The following is a 17,765-nucleotide window of genomic DNA, read 5'->3' as shown; positions in this document are numbered from 1 at the left end:
CTCTGTGAATGTCCTTGAGTGGCCCAGCCAGAGCCCAGACTTGAATCCGATTGAACATCTCTGGAGAGATCTTAAAATGGCTGTGCACCGATGCTTCCCATCCAACCTGATGGAGCTTGAGAGGTGCTGCAAAGAGGAATGGGCGAAACTGGCCAAGGATAGGTGTGCCAAGGTTGTGGCATCATATTCAAAAAGACTTGAGGCTGTAATTGCTGCCAAAGTAGCATTGACAAAGTATTGAGCAAAGGCTGTGAATACTTATGTACATGTGCTTTCTCAGTTTTTTTATTTTTAATAAATTCGCAAAAACCTCAAGTAAACTTTTTTCACATTGTCATTATGGGGTGTTGTGTGCAGAATTCTGAGGAAAAAAATGAATTTAATCCATTTTGGAACAAGGCTGTAACATAACAAAATGTGGAAAAAGTGATGCGCTGTGAACACTTTCTGGATGCACAGTATGTACTGGCAAAGTAATTTACAGTATTTTTTAATTTTATTATTTGCCAGTCATTACGTTTAATAAAAGTTGTATTTTGTGTGGCATGGTTGCACAGTGGTACAGCTTGAGGAAACTAGGCTGGAATCTGTACCTGATCAATAACTAATGTAGCGTTTTATGTTATTTCCATGTGTACTTGTGACTTTCTCCATATACTTCAGACATTTCCCATCACTGAGAGACATACATGTTTAGGTTAGTTGGCGTCTATATATAAAGAGGAAGTTTAGTGTGTTTGTATGTGTCATCTGATGGACAAATGCTCCATCTGGTGCTGTTTCCTGTTGTATGCCTAATACTGAATTAGAAGATGAAGACATAGAAAATGGATAAGTGCATTTTGAGTGAAAGTTGAACTGCAAATTGTAGTGCCATGAAACGACTTGCAAAACGGATAGGTTTGTGTTTCATCTGAAACAGTTAGGTTAAGTTTGCTACTGTTTAGATAGATAGATACTTTATTAATCCCAAGGGGAAATTCACATACCCCAGCAGCAGCATACTGATAAAAAAAAAAAACAATATTACATTAAAGAGTGATAAAAATGCAGGTATAACAGACAGTAACTTTGTATAATGTTAACGTTTACCCCCCCCCCGGGTGGAATTGAAGAGTTCCATAGTGTGGGGGAGGAATGTTCTCCCCAGTCTGTCAGTGGAGCAGGACAGTGACAGCAGTCTATCGCTGAAGCTGCTCCTCTGTTTGGAGATGATACTATTCAGTGGATGCAGTGGATTCTCCATGATTGACAGGAGCCTGCTTAGTGTTCACGCTCTGCCATGGATGTCAAACTGTCCAGCTCCGTGCCTACAATAGAGCTTGCCTTCCTCACCAGTTTGTCCAGGCGTGAGGTGTCCCTCTTCTTTATGCTGCCTCCCCAGCACACCACCGTGTAGAAGAGGGCGCTCACCACAACTGTCTGATAGAACATCTGCAGCATCTTATTGCAGATGTTGAAGGACGCCAGCCTTCTAAGGAAGTATAGTTGGCTTTGTCCTCTGTTGCACAGAGCATCAGTATTGGCAGTCCAGGTATTTATAGGTCTGCACACTCTGCACACAGTCATCTCTGATGATCACGGGGTCCATGAGGGGCCTGGTCCTCCTAAAATCCACCACCAGCTCCTTGGTTTTGCTGGTGTTCAGTTGTAGGTAGTTTGAGTCACACGATTTAACAAAGTCCTTGATTAGGTTCCTATACTCCTCCTCCTGCCCACTCCTGATGCAGCCCACGATAGCAGTGTCATCAGCGAACTTTTGCACGTGGCAGGACTCCGAGTTGTATTGGAAGTCCAATTTATATAGGCTGAACAGGACCGGAGAAAGTACAGTCCCCTGCGATGCTCCTGTGCTGCTGACCACAATGTCAGACCTGCAGTTCCTAAGACGCACATACTGAGGTCTGTCTGTAAGATAGTCCAGTATCCATGCCACTAGGTATGAATCTTCTCCCATCTCTGTCAGCTTGTCCCTAAGGAGCAGAGGTTGGATGGTGTTTAGTGGCCAGTACTGTATATTCCTTACTTCCTAAATGTAATGCCTATTATTGTTGTTAGTAGTAGTAGTAGTTATAACATAACTATGTACAGAGTAAAATACGATTACATGGCTTGGTAAGCCCTTTATGTCTCAGCTCTAGGTGCAGTGTCTCAAATTCATACTTTAAGGCCATTTGTTGCACAGAAAAGTGTTTATCTTCCACTCAGTTTTTATTTGCATTACTTTAAGCTTCTTCTCTTGTTAAGGCTCTGAATTTTAACTGAATAAAATTTCCAGTTACCAATGAGTTGAAAACTATATGTTAGCCAACATTTAACCTGCTAACTCTGTGTACAGTGGACCCTTGACTTACGAACTCAATTCGTTTGCGAGGGCTGGTTGTAACTCAAGTTGGTTGTAAGTCAAGACTATTTTTCCCATAAGAAATAATGGAAATACCCATAATGCGTTCCGAACCTCCCACTGCAACACTTACTTAACCTTTTCATAATAAAAAAGGGTTGTATAATGTGCATAATTTACCAAAACACCAATAATTTTTCTAATGTACTAACCAAAAAGTAATAAGTGCCTAGCCTACCAGAAACAACAATTTCATACTGTACTCACCATTTAATTTGACATCTTTGGGCTGCAGGAAGGGAGGAGGATGATAATGAAACTGAAGGCTTTTTAAAGGCTTTCTTTAACTTGCGCTCAGGCATTTGCAATCATTTCAATTGCTTCTTTTGCGTTAATTTTAATCTCCTCCTGCCTATAAGTTATTCTGACGAGAATTTTTCTCAGCATTTCCTTGCGATGATACAAGGAACTGTTTCTGAACTCTTCTGAGACCCCCACTCCCCACTCAATGGGAACGACATGCTGAAGTGCGTCCTGAAGCGCGATTGCCGCGACTGTGGACGCTTGCTTGTCCATTGCCGGGCAGGGATATCACATGCATATCACCAATCGATATCTTTTCTGTTTGCTTTGGCTGAGAGACTCAGCACAGCTTTAAGCCAGCTGTTGCCCCAGCAACAGATAAACAGTCTTCCATACGGAGTTTGGACTTTGGCATGTCTTCTAGTTGGGGGAGGTCCCAAGAGAGTTTACAAACCTGACATTTTATTGAATGAGTGCCGCATTAATAGGAATGTTTCTGTTTGTTTACAATCGCGCAAGCGGATACACGTGACCGCATTCAGGTCGTAACGCAGGATGTTGGTCGTAAATCAAAATAAAAATTTTGGTCGTAAATCAAGTTGTTCGCATGTCAAGCCGGTCGTATATCAAGGGTCGACTGTATTTGTATTTGTGAATGTATATAGCTAAATAAGCTTTTTAGTATTTAGAAAATAGTGAGATAATAAACAATAATAATGGTTGAGTTGTATAAGTCCGCTCTGGTCTAGAAGACATTTACTTATTTTTTATCAAAGTATAAATTGTCCAGGTATAAATTTCTAATATTAAAGATGAAAAGCATGGTTCAACCTATAGTATAGGCTATTCGTCCATTGTTTGAATTGGGTTGCACTGTTATAGGATAGTGGAGAGATGACATATATCTTGGCTGCACTGAGCAAAAGCAGGAGCAATGAATATGAAGTCAGTCCATTGCACGACAGAGTTACTTGTAAACACACTCATACTAGGATAATATCCAGGTACTGAGAGAGAGAGGTTGGGAGCGTGCACTGATACAGGTACTAAGCCATTTCATTAATTGGTGTTGTCCAATAAAAAAAGAAAGAACTGAATTCTAATTCAGTAACAAGTTATTTGGAATAATTTTCATCTTGTTTATTCATTATAATGGTATGTAGAATCAGTATGTTGGATTTGTGATAGCTCCTGAAATACTGTTTTCATTTTATGTCTTTTTGTGTCATAAGATGGGCACAACAATGTTTAAATAAATCTTGGCTAGAACAACTCAATGTGTCCTGAGATGAAGGGATTTGAGGTATTAAGAAGGACTGAAGTGACTTAACCTTTATAGCATAAGCAAACAGAGGAGACCAAATCTAATAATTTAAATGAATACAGGAATAGGTAGTAACCCTTTTAAAAGTATGTTCTTCAGGCAGAATGTAGGTGCCCAATTAGCATCTGGTTAACAATACATTTCCCATAATTGTTCAAAAGAATTTTCCCTTGCATGAAGGTAGCATTTGAAGGATGTTTGTCATCACTTCAAGCTATTATTGGATTAGAGACTCTTAATCAAATGCCACTTTGAGTTGCATTTTCAGTTTTCTTTGCAACTTGTGTTCTTATCAGGAGGCAATATTTTACTTTTGGCAGAAGATTTGAACCTGATCTGTACTGCAAGAATTTGAATAAGATTAACAGTCTCTCAATTTTTAATGCAGCAGCTTTAAAGCTGTGGATTACATCCTGGTCATTGTCTACTGTATGTAGAGTTTGCATTTTCTTCCCACATCTATGTGTTTTTTCTTCTTCAGAATGAATGTAATTTTCTTTGCCCATTCCAAAAATGAGTGAGATTAATTGCTGACTCTGTAGGAATAGTGACGGATCTCTGTTTCACATTCTGGTCCGGATACCAGAAACGTGAAGATATCTGTACAATTTATGAACAAGTTTCATAAATTGGCGAAAGTCTACATTGTGGTCTGACGTGGAAATAGACACACTTTCACAAATAACCCAGACATGCTTGTTGAAATAAACAAAATATTATTGTTTATTTATAACATATGAATAACAGAAGATGGATATATGCAAGCACACATGACCAATCATTCTAATTTCTTTTCAATGTGGAATCGGGGAGGGACACAACAAATAAATAGCTCTGTGTATGTGGCTTCTTTCCAAAAACAATCCAGTATGGCGTAGAAAATCTTTGCTCAGATGGCCTTAGACATCATTTTAGAAGAGGGAGAAGACAACGTGGAGGGAGTGCTCGTTTTGGAAAATTCAGAATTTTCAGAATACGAGGATCATGTTTCTCTCAATTCGGAGTCTGGTGTCATAATTCTGAGAAATATGGATGTCAAAGAATGATGAAATTGAATGGTATTCTTCTCCATGGAAGGAGCCATGGTGCCTTTCTACCAGTGTGATAAAGATGCAACCAGGGCCAATGTGGATGGCAGTCATGTATGTACATAGATAGATAGATAGGTACTTTATTAATCCCAAGGGGAAATTCACAATGACATGAATCATGACAAGACATGACATCATGTCTTCTTTTGAACTATTCCAGATGCTATCCAGATAACCATTCTGAAATGTACTCATTTGGAGGGGAGGTGTGTTTTTGGAGAGAGGTGGAAGGAAATGGATCAAACCAATTTACATGCAGTCCAATGAATTCCTGTGGATTGCAGAAACTGGCAGAGAACTATTCCATGCAGCAATGTTTCTGAAAGACTTTCTCAATATTTCCAGGATTATCCACTTTGATAACTGAGACACCTGACCAGGTTGATGACAGAGAGGCAGGCTAGATGTAATCGGGTCAGTATGTGACAAGTTGGTAGAACACCTTTGGCTGTGCTACAACCCTGGGCCCAACATTACTGTTGATGATCAGTTTATATCATTTTGGGGCCGCTGCCCATTTAGGCAGTACATGCCATCTAAACTGGGCTGCCTGTGACGCAGCTTCATCTTATGCATGGAACATGCAGGTATACAGTGGAAAGCCAGTTGGGGGATCCCCTGAGAAAAACCAAGGGATGTTGGTTGTCCTGGACATGACACAGGGACTCCATGGTCACATCATTACATGTGACAGTTTTTTTTAACTTTGCACAGGTTGCACAGGACGTCTTGAAGAAAAAGCTGACAATGGTAGAAACAATAAGAAAAAAACAAGCCAGAGCTCCCACCTCAACTGATGAGTAGAAAGAACAGGCCTGTAAATTCAAATAACTTTCGGTTTACAGCCGACACATCCCTGGTGTCTTACTTCCGAAGAAAAGAAAAAAATGTGGTACTTACGAGCATGCTGCATATGGACCAGGAAATCTGTGGTGGGGAGCATCATAAACCACAAATCATTATGGATTACAATGCTATAAAAGGAGGAGTAGATAACCTGGATAAGTAAGTGATTACAGCTACAAAAGAAGGACCCTACAATAGCCACATGTAATATTTTTTAATATCTTGGACATCACTGCTTATAATGTATTTGCCATTTGGATGGTAATAAATCCAAATTAGAATAAAGGAAAGCACCAGAGAAGAAGATTCTTTCTTCAAGAGCTTGGCAAGGAACTGATTAGACCTCAAATCAGGAGGAGACAGCAAATACCAAGGGCCTCTGCCTTTGCAGCCATTTTGAGGAGGATTCATGAGGAGAATGCTGGAGCCACAGGGCCACCAACTAAAGAACCAGAAGTGTGAGTGGGCCTGAATTTATACATATACTGTATATGTAAGTGAGCCTGAATATATACAGTATATTTGTGTGAGGAATAGAGACACTTAGAAATATTACTAGACTTTTAGAACTAAGTAACATTTTCATCATTTTAGGTTGCTACCAGTCGCTGCAAGAGAAAACACTGTAATGTTTGTGGACCCAGGAAGGACAGAAAAACCCAGTTTACATGTTTCGGGTGCAGAAAATACATTTGTATGGAACACAACTTGAAAATCAGCCTTTCAAATGGTGTACAGTTGCTGTAAATTTGTGTTCAATCAGGCTAATTGTATCATTTCAATATAACCCTGTATATCCTTTCAGTTTGTTCAATTCAAAATAATAAACATCAGTAGTTCTGGAAACCTTGTCTCATTTATATTTGTTCAATATTAATGATATATTCCACTTATATCTTGATTATTATTGATTTCTACACAAAAATCAAGCTTTATAACAAGAATCAAACAGCACTTTCATTGACAAATGTAATATAGCAAAGCTAAATAGTAAATATCAAACATATTTACTGACTGTGTTGTTTGTGAGTGAGAAAAAGTCAACATCTGTTAAGTAGTTTGACATAAAACATTATGTTCTTATTATTTTAAAAAACCAAAAACACTGTGGTTGTACCAGACCCATGAGTACCAGCTGAGTAACAGAAATACGAATACCACACAAGGGTTTATCCAATTATAGGGTCAAAGGTATCAGAGCTTATTCTGGAATCTTTGTGAGCAAGGCCACAGTAGGATACACCCAGTCATATACCCACTTGCTCACATTTATCCAGTTTGGAGTTGCTACATTACCTAAACATATGTTTTTGGAAAGTGTAAGGAAAACCAGAGAGTGTGGAGAATGTTCATGAGAATATGGGTAGAACATGCAAACTCCACATGCACACGTGTACAAACACACACAGAGTAACCAAGCTGGGTTTTCATTGCACTTTGGTAGTAAACAGCGCAAGCCACTGGGTTACCCAGATTACCTTTAAACTATTTTAAAGACATGGAAATCTGTCCAGTTGAGTGTATCTCATCTCACATTGGTTAGATGGGTCAGATTACATCTTGCCTGTAGAAGTTGCCTGAGCTACCTCGAAAGCTTGCATATTGTAATCTTTTTAGATAGCCAGTAAATGTTAGAAGATTATAGGATCAAGATAGTACTCTTATGTTGCTTTTTTTGAGATCAGTGGACAGGATTACTATGATAATTACACATGACAGTTTATAATCTTAAAAATCTTAAAAGTTTATTCTGTTGTTGCAGGTAATACTAGTGCTGCAAGGCTCTTGAGCTTTTTCACTTTAATTACAAGCTGAATCATCTTCATTTTTGATTTTGGATGTTCTAACTTTGCTGTCATGTTTGTTTTTTCCATTGTTTTCCAGTTTTCTTTTGCTGTCCCAAATCAGGTTATAAAAATAAAATGCTATACATAGTTTGTAAAGCTATAAAGTGCCTTCAGGAAGTATTCTCGGCCTTTTACTTTTTCACATTCTGTTATGTTGCAGCCCTATACGGACGTTTTCTCGACATCTCAATAAATTTATTCCGTTATCTCGAGAAATTGTTTTCTCGAGATCTTGATAAAATTAGTCTGTTACCTCGAGGAGACAATTTAAAAAAATAATGATATTGCACATCCTCTCATGGCTTCCGTAGCCGTATGTAAACATTTTTTTAAAAAAAAATTTGTGTGCATTACCTTTTAATGCTGTCAGCCATCATATTTTGCATGTGCCTCCTATTTTTTCATGGCATGTGCATAGCTAATTTAAAACAAATTTTTAAATAACTCTGTCACACCCCAGGTGATAAAAGAATTAGACACTATCTATATTAGGTGTATTGATTACTAGTGTGGATAATAGCTTAGCAGAAAATTTAAGGAAAAAAATCCATAGATGTGTTCTGAAGGTGCATAATCTCGAAGACCATGGAGCAAGCAATACGAATACACAGATCAGTAGTCAAACATCTAAGTAAATCCATGTTTCCAAATATGCAACACCGAAAAAACCCATGGCTTGCATGGTAGTCCAGTGTAGGCATACTCAAGCACACTTCCACACTTGCACATGCAGGAAAAATTAGAGTTATAAATCAACTTTACATACACAGCTTTGGCATTTGGGGATAAGCTGGAGAACCAACATGAACATGGGCTGAATGTGTCATATCCACACTGATCTGACATATGAGCAGTGTGGAATTGAAACTTGCTGTTTTGTGAAGTGCAAGGTATCAGTGTGTACCTGTGCTCCACCATATGGCCATTTTAGGAAATGTTTTTTTTTCATTTTTAAAAGCTTTAAACAATGGTTATTATCATTTCTTTTTGTACATCATTGTCTGAAACACTTCAATTCAGAGGACTGAATTCTTAAAAACAGGGTTGTTAAAATGAAGGGAAAAGGAGTTAATTAGCAGTGAAAATGGCTCACTGATTAGGAAAAGGGTTAGAATGAAAACCTGTAGCCCATCAGGACTCGAGTTGGACACCCCTGATGTGAACCTTCGGAATTTTGGATAGGGTTCAGTAACACTACTTCTTTTTTGTTTTAATTTAAATGATTTACAGTGTTACAGTGTAATTTTAGCATTTGTGACTTCTTTTTAATGCAGTAAATAGATAATTCAGACAACTTTCTGTAGACTAACATTTGAAGCACAAGATACCATTTTTCTAAGGTATTTTAAAAAATGAGAAAACCTGGATTATTACATTCCTTAAGTATAAGTATAGAGGCTTTTGATTAACATTAATGAAGTTACCTCTAACTCATCATTGCTGGCTATAGGATTTTAATTGTACCCTTTTTTGTTTTATTTACAATTTGTAAAACTTAATGTACAAAATGCCTGGTGAGATTCTGTATCATTCAGTTATTACTTTTACAATGCAGCTACCGAAGCAGTTCATAATAAATACTAGTGTATAACTGAGCCATTTACATTAATATTTGCATGCCTGATCATCTGAAAATAAACTGTTCTTTTCTAAATCCTACAGGTTCCAATTTATTATGCTACCAAATGCACCCTGCACTTTACAGATAATCAGGAAATATTTTACCACTCCCTAAACTGGTAAGACATCCATAATGTAACCATGAGTGTAATGTGAAATGTAATCTCTTTGCACTTTATCATGTTAATAACAGAACATAGACAAGATGCCCATCCATTTCATGATTCCAAATCCAAATATTTTGTTGCAGTCATTTTTAAGTTTACACATTTTCAACCTGTCTGGGGTTGGTTTTCCCTTTGGGTATTCCAAATTTCCAACAACCATAAAATGTGCATGTTAGGTTAATTACCAATTTTTACTTGGCTTAATATGAGTGTGAGTGTGTGTGTATGAATGAATCAGTACTTCAGTGAACTACTGATTGGCTCCTGCCTTGCACCACAATCTGTTAGAATATGGTCTGTGCCCTATGAATGGTGTTAAGCAGGTTTGAAAATGTTTGTTAAGCATATCAAGTAAATGTAGTGATTTTATGAAACACGGACAGAGTGCCACACAAGTGAAAAACATAAAATCCAAAAAAAATCAGAAAAAAATGTAAAATAACATCCTTCTTTATGGAGTTTCTACCATATATAGGGCTAATCCAGGACTGTATGCTTTAACTTTAGAAGCTGAATGAAAGTCTTTAGTGATCATGTACTGCTTACTTTTGGCCAGGAGGTGTTCTTGGAAAGCCCCTATGGCATTTTTTGGAGAGAACACTCTGTATTACTGCATGGGTACAGCCAACCGGGACCATCCTTCACTGTTACCTGTGTTTCCAAGAGAATCATATAAAACATCTAAGGACAGGTGGTATGCATCTCCTTCCCTTACTAAAGCATATCGAGAACTGATCAGTCACATCACATTTTCTTTTCTTATGCTGTTATGCTGTGTGTGCCTCAAGCTCAGTTCTACAACCTTTTTCTAGACTTCAGGTCATGTGCAACCATTTCCAAGCAAGAATGTAGTACCCTCTGCTTCCATCTCTTTAGAGCTCCCCAGCAGCATCAGAACCCATAATCAATGCAAAATATACACCTATATGCCCAGAAATGGAGTTAAAGGATAGGTTTGGTAGTTTTAAAGTAGAAGTTATTTCTGTATCACAATAATGGTATATATTAATTTGCCACATGAAATTGCATTCTAAAGTGCAGCATATTTTATAAATTATAATAAATATCTACCCTTCTATTACATTTTATAATGGAGCTAATGGCTGCCATGGTGCCAGCATGTAAAAAACATTAAAATTTACTGAATATGTACATTTTTCAAGCCAAAATTGTTACTGAGTATTGATCTGCATCTTGAAATTACCCACACATTGCAAAACTACATTTCCATGTCATTTTTAAAAGAGACATGTGAAGCATTTTAGAAGGAGATCCAGCTATGCGATTCACTTTTTTTTTTCTTCCTCCACAGCAACCTTTCAGGAAGTGGGGTGTGTAATCATAGACAAACACTATTATTGACATTATTGAATGTTGATCACCAAATGAGAATTGCTCTCTCTGTTCTGTAGACAACTAGACAATAATAAGTGAAAATTGTCACACTTATGATTGCTTACATTATTACATTCACCAAAGGTAGTGCAACAAGCAGGTGGCTAGACTCTTTCATGAAAGTACGGCTTACTTTTATTAAAAATACACTGCAGAGTAATCTTAGTTCAGATTTATTGTTTGTGTTCAAAGTACAATGAAACTCCTATGTATGCCGTACATCATGATTCTGTCACTCAATGTGAATCTCACTGTCTGGGTTATGTGAAATAATTACACAGAATGTAATAGGTGAAAATCAGGCACATTTTATGAAAAAAGAATCATATGATTTGAGTGTGCAACTGTTTGTTGTTACAATCCATGACAGACTATATATAATATTCTGTAAAAACAGAATTGCAGAAGCAAATGTCGAATAATATGCAGAATATCGCTTGCCAAAGAGGGGTTTTCATAACTCCACCCACTCTGTGAGCCGAGAAGTGAGCAAGAAACATATCCTTCCTCCCTGAAAATAGTACCTACAATCTGTAATAAAATCTACTGATTTCTTGCTTATATTTTCTTGTCATAAGCATGCCTCAAAAATGTCAGAAGATGTGTTTTCTTAAATTAAAATCTATGCTTCTTCAAAGTGGATGTATTCAGTACAATTTGAGGCTTTTTTTCACATTAGGACCCTGATACCCATTAGCTCCACTGTAAAATACAGGAGTAAGCTAATTATTTTTTTTAATTTATAAAATGTGCTTCCTTTTAGAACTCAATTTCATGTGGCGTGTTAAAATACACCATTGTTGACAAAAAATAACTTGAACATGAAAAATTCTAGACTTATTCCTTAAGAGATGCCTTGTCTCTTTTACTGTCACTTGATTGGGTCCAGAACTCCATGTATTCATTTGTTAAGTCTAAGTAACAGGCCTCCTAGCAGGATGACTATATCTGCTTAGCATCTGTTGTTTCAAGGATTTAATTTCACCTGTGTACAAAAGCTTGGCATTTAACTTGTAAAGATGTGAATTTAGTTTTAAATTATTGCCTTAAATTGTCAGTTGGTGAAAAAAAGATGATCTGTCTGTGTGTAATGAGTAATTTTTGATTTGATTTGATCTTTTGTCTGATGCAGGAGGACTTCAGAGCAGTCTGGCAAACACACATACTGAAAAATGGCCGCATCTGTAGGAGAAAGCCAGCTACAAAGAGTTATCAGAGATCTTCATGGTATGGTATTCGTAGTTTTATCCAGTCAAACATTTCTATCCTTAGAATAGTTGACAGTGCTATATTCTTAGTAAACGTTTAATTAGAAAGGGAGAAACTAATGCATAAAATGAGCTATGGCTGAAGGAGATACCTATCTGCCATGGAAACGTAATTAAGGTGAATTTTCAATTTAGCAGTTTATTTTGACCTTGCTGCATCTTCAAAGATTTTCAAGGAGATCATTGTTCTGACAGTTGGCAACCACTAAAACCAACAAGAACATGATAAATTTGCTAACTGTGAGGTGACCATTCAGTCCCTCATGCTCATTTGTTTAGCTAATAGCTAAAATTTCCCAATATCTCATTTAGATAATAAAACATGTATTTCAATAAGTATTCATTTTATTTTATAATGCAGGGTTGGCTAAATCTGATCTTGGAAAGCCACAGTGGCTACAGGTTTTCATTCTGTTTTCTTAATTAGTTAATTAATTAATTACTACTACTAATTAGCTTTAATTAATTTATTTGCTATTTAACACTAGAATTACCAAAGCCTTCGAAAAAACTTGTAAATCCGGCCCACCTTAAAGCCCTTTGCACGCTCTCCGTCAGCGTCTTTTGTCCTGTAAATGTGCCGATTAAGACAAGCAGCAAGAAGCCTGCTATTCCATCCCCCCACCAAGACAAGCAGCAAGCAGCCTACTATTCCATTCCCCCAACGTGAACAAAGTTCTCCCAGCTCATGCTTTGATTATCTGGGAGTGAAGTGCTGGAGTTTTAGAATGGAAATAATAGATCGTTATTTGGAACACATGCATTTCATGTGTGTTCTGTTTCTACAATAATCTGTGTAAACAGAAACGTTTTTCATATTTTAGTAATAAATGACAAAAGTTAGACATAAACTATATAATGTGTGAAGCCTGAAGTCCAAAGATCAAATAAACACTTTCACAAAAGGTTGAAGGACAATTTCAGTAGTGAGCTGCTCTTATATTGTTAATATTATACATTAAATATTTTGAGAAAAAGAGACAAGAGACATGGCAAGGTTTGGGGCAGCCACCTGTATAATTTAGTATCCTGGCTGCAAAAGTAAATGATTCGTAGTTGAGTCACGTTTACAAGACAGAGTCCAAAACAGAACTGACTTCCAGGGAAAATGTGTGAGGCTTTATAGGAAGTTTGGGGGAAGTGATGTCGTCCTCGGGGCCGGGACCAGAAGTGATGTCGTCCTCGGGGCCGGGACCAGAAGTGATGTGTCCCGAGTCGAGGCGGTGGCTCCTGGTGGGATTTCCCGGGAAAGGCCTGCAGGGAACTTAGAAAGAGCATCAGTGCACCCCGCCCCCCCGGGCAGACGTATTATCATTCATCTCTAAGCCCTTCAGCTGCCTCCTATGCACACGTGTGTGACAATACATACATTTGGTTTGCATCTGTAACAGCCGATGTACATTTATAGGACTTGTAAAAGTTACCTTTTTTTCACTTTTATTCTCTCATTCACGATCATGATACATACACGGGGATCTGAATCTGTTACTTTTTATCTGAAACTGGGAATAACTGTAGATGTGAGTGGTGTTTTGAGGCAGTGGAACTGGACATTCTCTGATCTGGATGGATAAAAGCTGACACACAAACGCTGGTGAATCTGCCTTCTTTGTATCTCACCGTCACTTGATTTTTTTTTATTCAGTTTTATTGAGTGTTAGTATGCACCTTATGGTCCATGATGTCAAAGCCACACTGACAAAAAAACAGAGACATAGGTATATCTGATATTTGGAATTATTTATTATTATTATTTATGACCTGTATAGTACATTTTGGAAAACATTGTGGCACGGATGCAACATTATTCATATTATTCATATTCATTCACATAACATCTTGCAGTTGTAATCAGTGACCACGTGTTTTATTTTTTTTTCCCCCTGATCTTGCCAGTCCCCACATGTTGCTGTATGGTACTGTTTCTTTTGTACTCCAGGACATGCAGAGGAAAGAATAGTACAGAGAGGTCAGTTCAGCGCTATATGCAATCATACAATACAATACAATTTATTTTTGTATAGCCCAAAATCACACAAGAAGTGCCGCAGTGGGCTTTAACAGGCCCTGCCTCTTGACAGCCACCCAGCCTTGACTCTCTCAGAAGACAGGGAAAAACTCCCAAAAAAACCTTGTAGGGAAAAATGGGAGAAACCTTGGGAAAGGCAGTTCAAAGAGAGACCCCTTTCCAGGTAGGTTGGGCGTGCAGTGAGTGTCAAAAATAAGGGGGTCAATACAATACAATCATGCAATCAATGCAATCATCACATTCAAATGTTAACAGTTCACACACGCGCAAGGACCGTCCTTCCTACATTTACGACATGTGTACCTATGGCAATGTACACACTTCTCTCTATGCTTTGGTTCCTATTACATTGAAAGGGCACCTGACACTGACTCAGTTTAATTTCCTGGGTAAGCGGCGTCTTACAGATGCAAACCAAATGTATGTGTTTACTGTATAATATTAACAATAAGAGCAGCTCACTACTGAAAACAGTAAATATAGGAAGCAGTCAGGATCGAACCGGGGACTCTTGATTACAAGTCAGCAGATCTTACCGCTACGCTACGGAAGCTCTTGTATCATCTTTGAACCTTTTGTGAAAGTGTTCATTTGATCTTTGGACACACATTATATAGTTTATGCCTACATTTTGTCATTTATTACTAAAATATGAAAAACGTTTCTATTTTAACAATGTGTTTACACAGATTATTGTAGAAACAGAACACACATAAAATGCATGTGTTCCAAATAATGATCTATTATTTCCACTCTAAAACTCCAGCACTTCATTCCCAGATAATTAAGGCATGAGTTGGGAGAACTTTGTGCATGTTCTGCGGCAGTGGGGGGATGGAATAGCAGGCCGCTTGCTGCTTGTCTTTATCAGTACATTTACAGGACAAAAGATGCTGACGGAGAGGTGCGAAAGGATTTAAGGTGGGCCGGATTTACAAGTTTTTTCGTAGGCTTTGGTAATTCTAGTGTTAAGACTCAGACCCTTTAAATTGGGGTTCAGCAACCTTTTGTCAAGGAGGGCAGCAGTGGCTTCAGGTGTTTGTTCAAACCCAAATGCTTCATGAGAAGTCATTTATTACTAATGAAACATTCATTGATTGAGTGACATTTTTCTGCTTCATTTAAGTTGTCTTACTTCTTGAGATTTTGAACTCTTAATTGCTTATTTTAGTCTTAGAATGCTGTATTCATTGTTTTAACTGTTCCTTACTAGCAATAAGATGCAAATGGCAAAGGAGCCAGCAGTTCTACATCTAGCTTATTTCCACCTGTGTGTATTCATCGTTCACTATTTGGTTTAATTAAGTACTCAAAAGGAAACTGAAGAGAAAGTGGAAAACTGAAAATTACTCATCTGTTTTAAGCTTCAAATCACTTGGATGACACATGTATCGTTAGAAAGGAAAAAAAAATCAGTAATTTAAGATTGAACTGACATGGTAGAGTTAAAACACTAACAAGCCATTAAATTAAATAAGATCTTGTTATTGGTGATTGGCTTCTAATTAAGCAACTCGGTTGAAACAAAAACCTGCAGCCACTGTGGCTCTCCAGGATTGGAGTTCGCCACCCCTGTTATCTATACTAATAAAAGGCAAAGCCCTCACTGACTGACTGACTGACTGACTCACTCATCACTAATTCTCCAACTTCCCGTGTAGGTAGAAGTCTGAAATTTGGCAGGCTCATTCCTTACAGCTTACTTACAAAAGTTAGGCAGGTTTCATTTCGAAATTCTACGCGTAATGGTCATAACTAGAACCTGTTTGACTGACTCACTCATCACTAATTCTCCAACTTCCCGTGTAGGTAGAAGGCTGAAATTTGGCAGGCTCATTCCTTACAGCTTACTTACAAAAGTTAGGAAGGTATTATTTCGAAATTCTACGCGTAATGGTCATAACTGGAACCTGTTTGACTGACTCACTCATCACTAATTCTCCAACTTCCCGTGTAGGTAGAAGTCTGAAATTTGGCAGGCTCATTCCTTACAGCTTACTTACAAAAGTTAGGCAGGTTTTATTTCGAAATTCTACGCGTAATGGTCATAACTGGAACCTGTTTGACTGACTCACTCATCACTAATTCTCCAACTTCCCGTGTAGGTAGAAGTCTGAAATTTGGCAGGCTCATTCCTTACAGCTTACTTACAAAAGTTAGGCAGGTTTCATTTAGAAATTCTACGTGTAATGGTCATAACTGGAACCTGTTTTTTGTCCATATACTCTAATGGAGGAGGCGTAGTCACGTATCGCGTCATCACGTATTACGCCTCCTACGTAATCACGTGAACTGAAAACGAGGAAGAGATTTACAACACAAGTCAAACGCGGGAACGAAGGTAAATGACGTTAATTGTTGACTGTCTTTTAATACTGTGTACTTGTTGAGTGTCTTTTAATACTGTGTAAGCATAGATATTAACACATGTGCAATTAAACGTGTGCATTTACGGGGTGATTTCTCAGGCTTAAAAGCTCGCCTTTTATTAAAAAGGTAAATGCAAACTCTTTTCATTCTGAAGGGCACAAACCACGTTAGATTTCAGCCGTTAAACGCGCAAAAATGTCAGTACACCAGATAAATAAGCGCAACATATTATCAGTTGTATTGTATGCTTACAATACATATAGAAATGTGTTAATCGTTAACTAATATTATGGGATGGTGTTTTTCGACTCGTGCTTTGATTTAAATGATTGCATATCTTGGTGGGTTTGCGTAGCTTATTGTCAATATCTTTACAGCTCTTTTTCTTTTCTTCTTAATAAAAATTTAAAAGCAGTACTTCGCTGGTGCGAAGCGCTCACTTCACTCCCTTACGGGAATCGAACCTCGGACGTCAGCGCTAGAGGCTAAGCCCCTAAAATTGCGCCACGGCGTGTGGTTCGTTTATTTGACAGCATGTAGATCGGGGTAATTACATTCACGGCATTCGTAGTCTGATTTACAATCTGATTGTATGGGTGGTTACCTACCAGGTAACGCTTATGGTTAGCCAGCAAGTCATCTCGAAGTGATCACTCGAGTGAACGCAGCTTCACAAAAAAACAGATCCTTAACAAACTGTTATTGGTATATTTTCCCTCAATTTTAAAAGGTTTTCTTCTTAATAAAAATTTAAAAGCAGTACTTCGCCGGTGCGAAGCGCGGGGATTTGAGCAACTGACGCATACAGACATATTCATGAGTGCAGGTACTTCGGAAAGAAAGCACCGTGTAAACCTAAACTTTAAATTAAGTTCATAGACATACAAAAGTTTGCCATTGATTTGAGGCAAGATTGCTTTTCTCACGTACAACTATACGTTGCATTCTTAACAGTAAGCTTGCATGGCTTGGTCATATTACAACTTGAGTGCTGAACTGACAACGTCGTATACAAACAGAACTATAACAATCGTAATAAACAAACAAAAAAAAAAGCGAAGAACCCTTGGATTTAATAAAAAGGCTCTTTCCTTGGCGAAGCAAGGAAAAAGGAAGACCTTATATGGCGTTCGTTTATAAAACAGCGGAAAAGCTGTGTTA

General features: G+C 37.8%; 1 protein-coding gene across 2 annotated transcripts in view; it reads left to right on the top strand.

The window, feature by feature from the left end:
• The window catches only part of fyco1a (FYVE and coiled-coil domain autophagy adaptor 1a), a 600,194-nt gene that overhangs the window by 12,544 nt on the left and 569,885 nt on the right, over positions 1–17,765 (top strand). For both annotated transcript variants that reach the window (XR_007935327.1, XM_028804043.2), the window contains exons 2-3: positions 9,418–9,494; positions 12,070–12,164. Coding sequence is in view for 1 of the 2 variants with exons in the window: in XM_028804043.2 (XP_028659876.2) it covers positions 12,110–12,164 (55 nt within the window). In the remaining variant the exon portion in view is untranslated. The remainder of the gene's footprint in view (positions 1–9,417; positions 9,495–12,069; positions 12,165–17,765) is intronic.

Source organism: Erpetoichthys calabaricus, chromosome 6, assembly GCF_900747795.2.
Source record: "Erpetoichthys calabaricus chromosome 6, fErpCal1.3, whole genome shotgun sequence".
In the NCBI taxonomy this organism is placed as follows: domain Eukaryota; kingdom Metazoa; phylum Chordata; class Cladistia; order Polypteriformes; family Polypteridae; genus Erpetoichthys; species Erpetoichthys calabaricus.
Note: the sequence above shows the minus strand (reverse complement) of the source record. Positions and strands in the feature narration are given on the sequence as shown.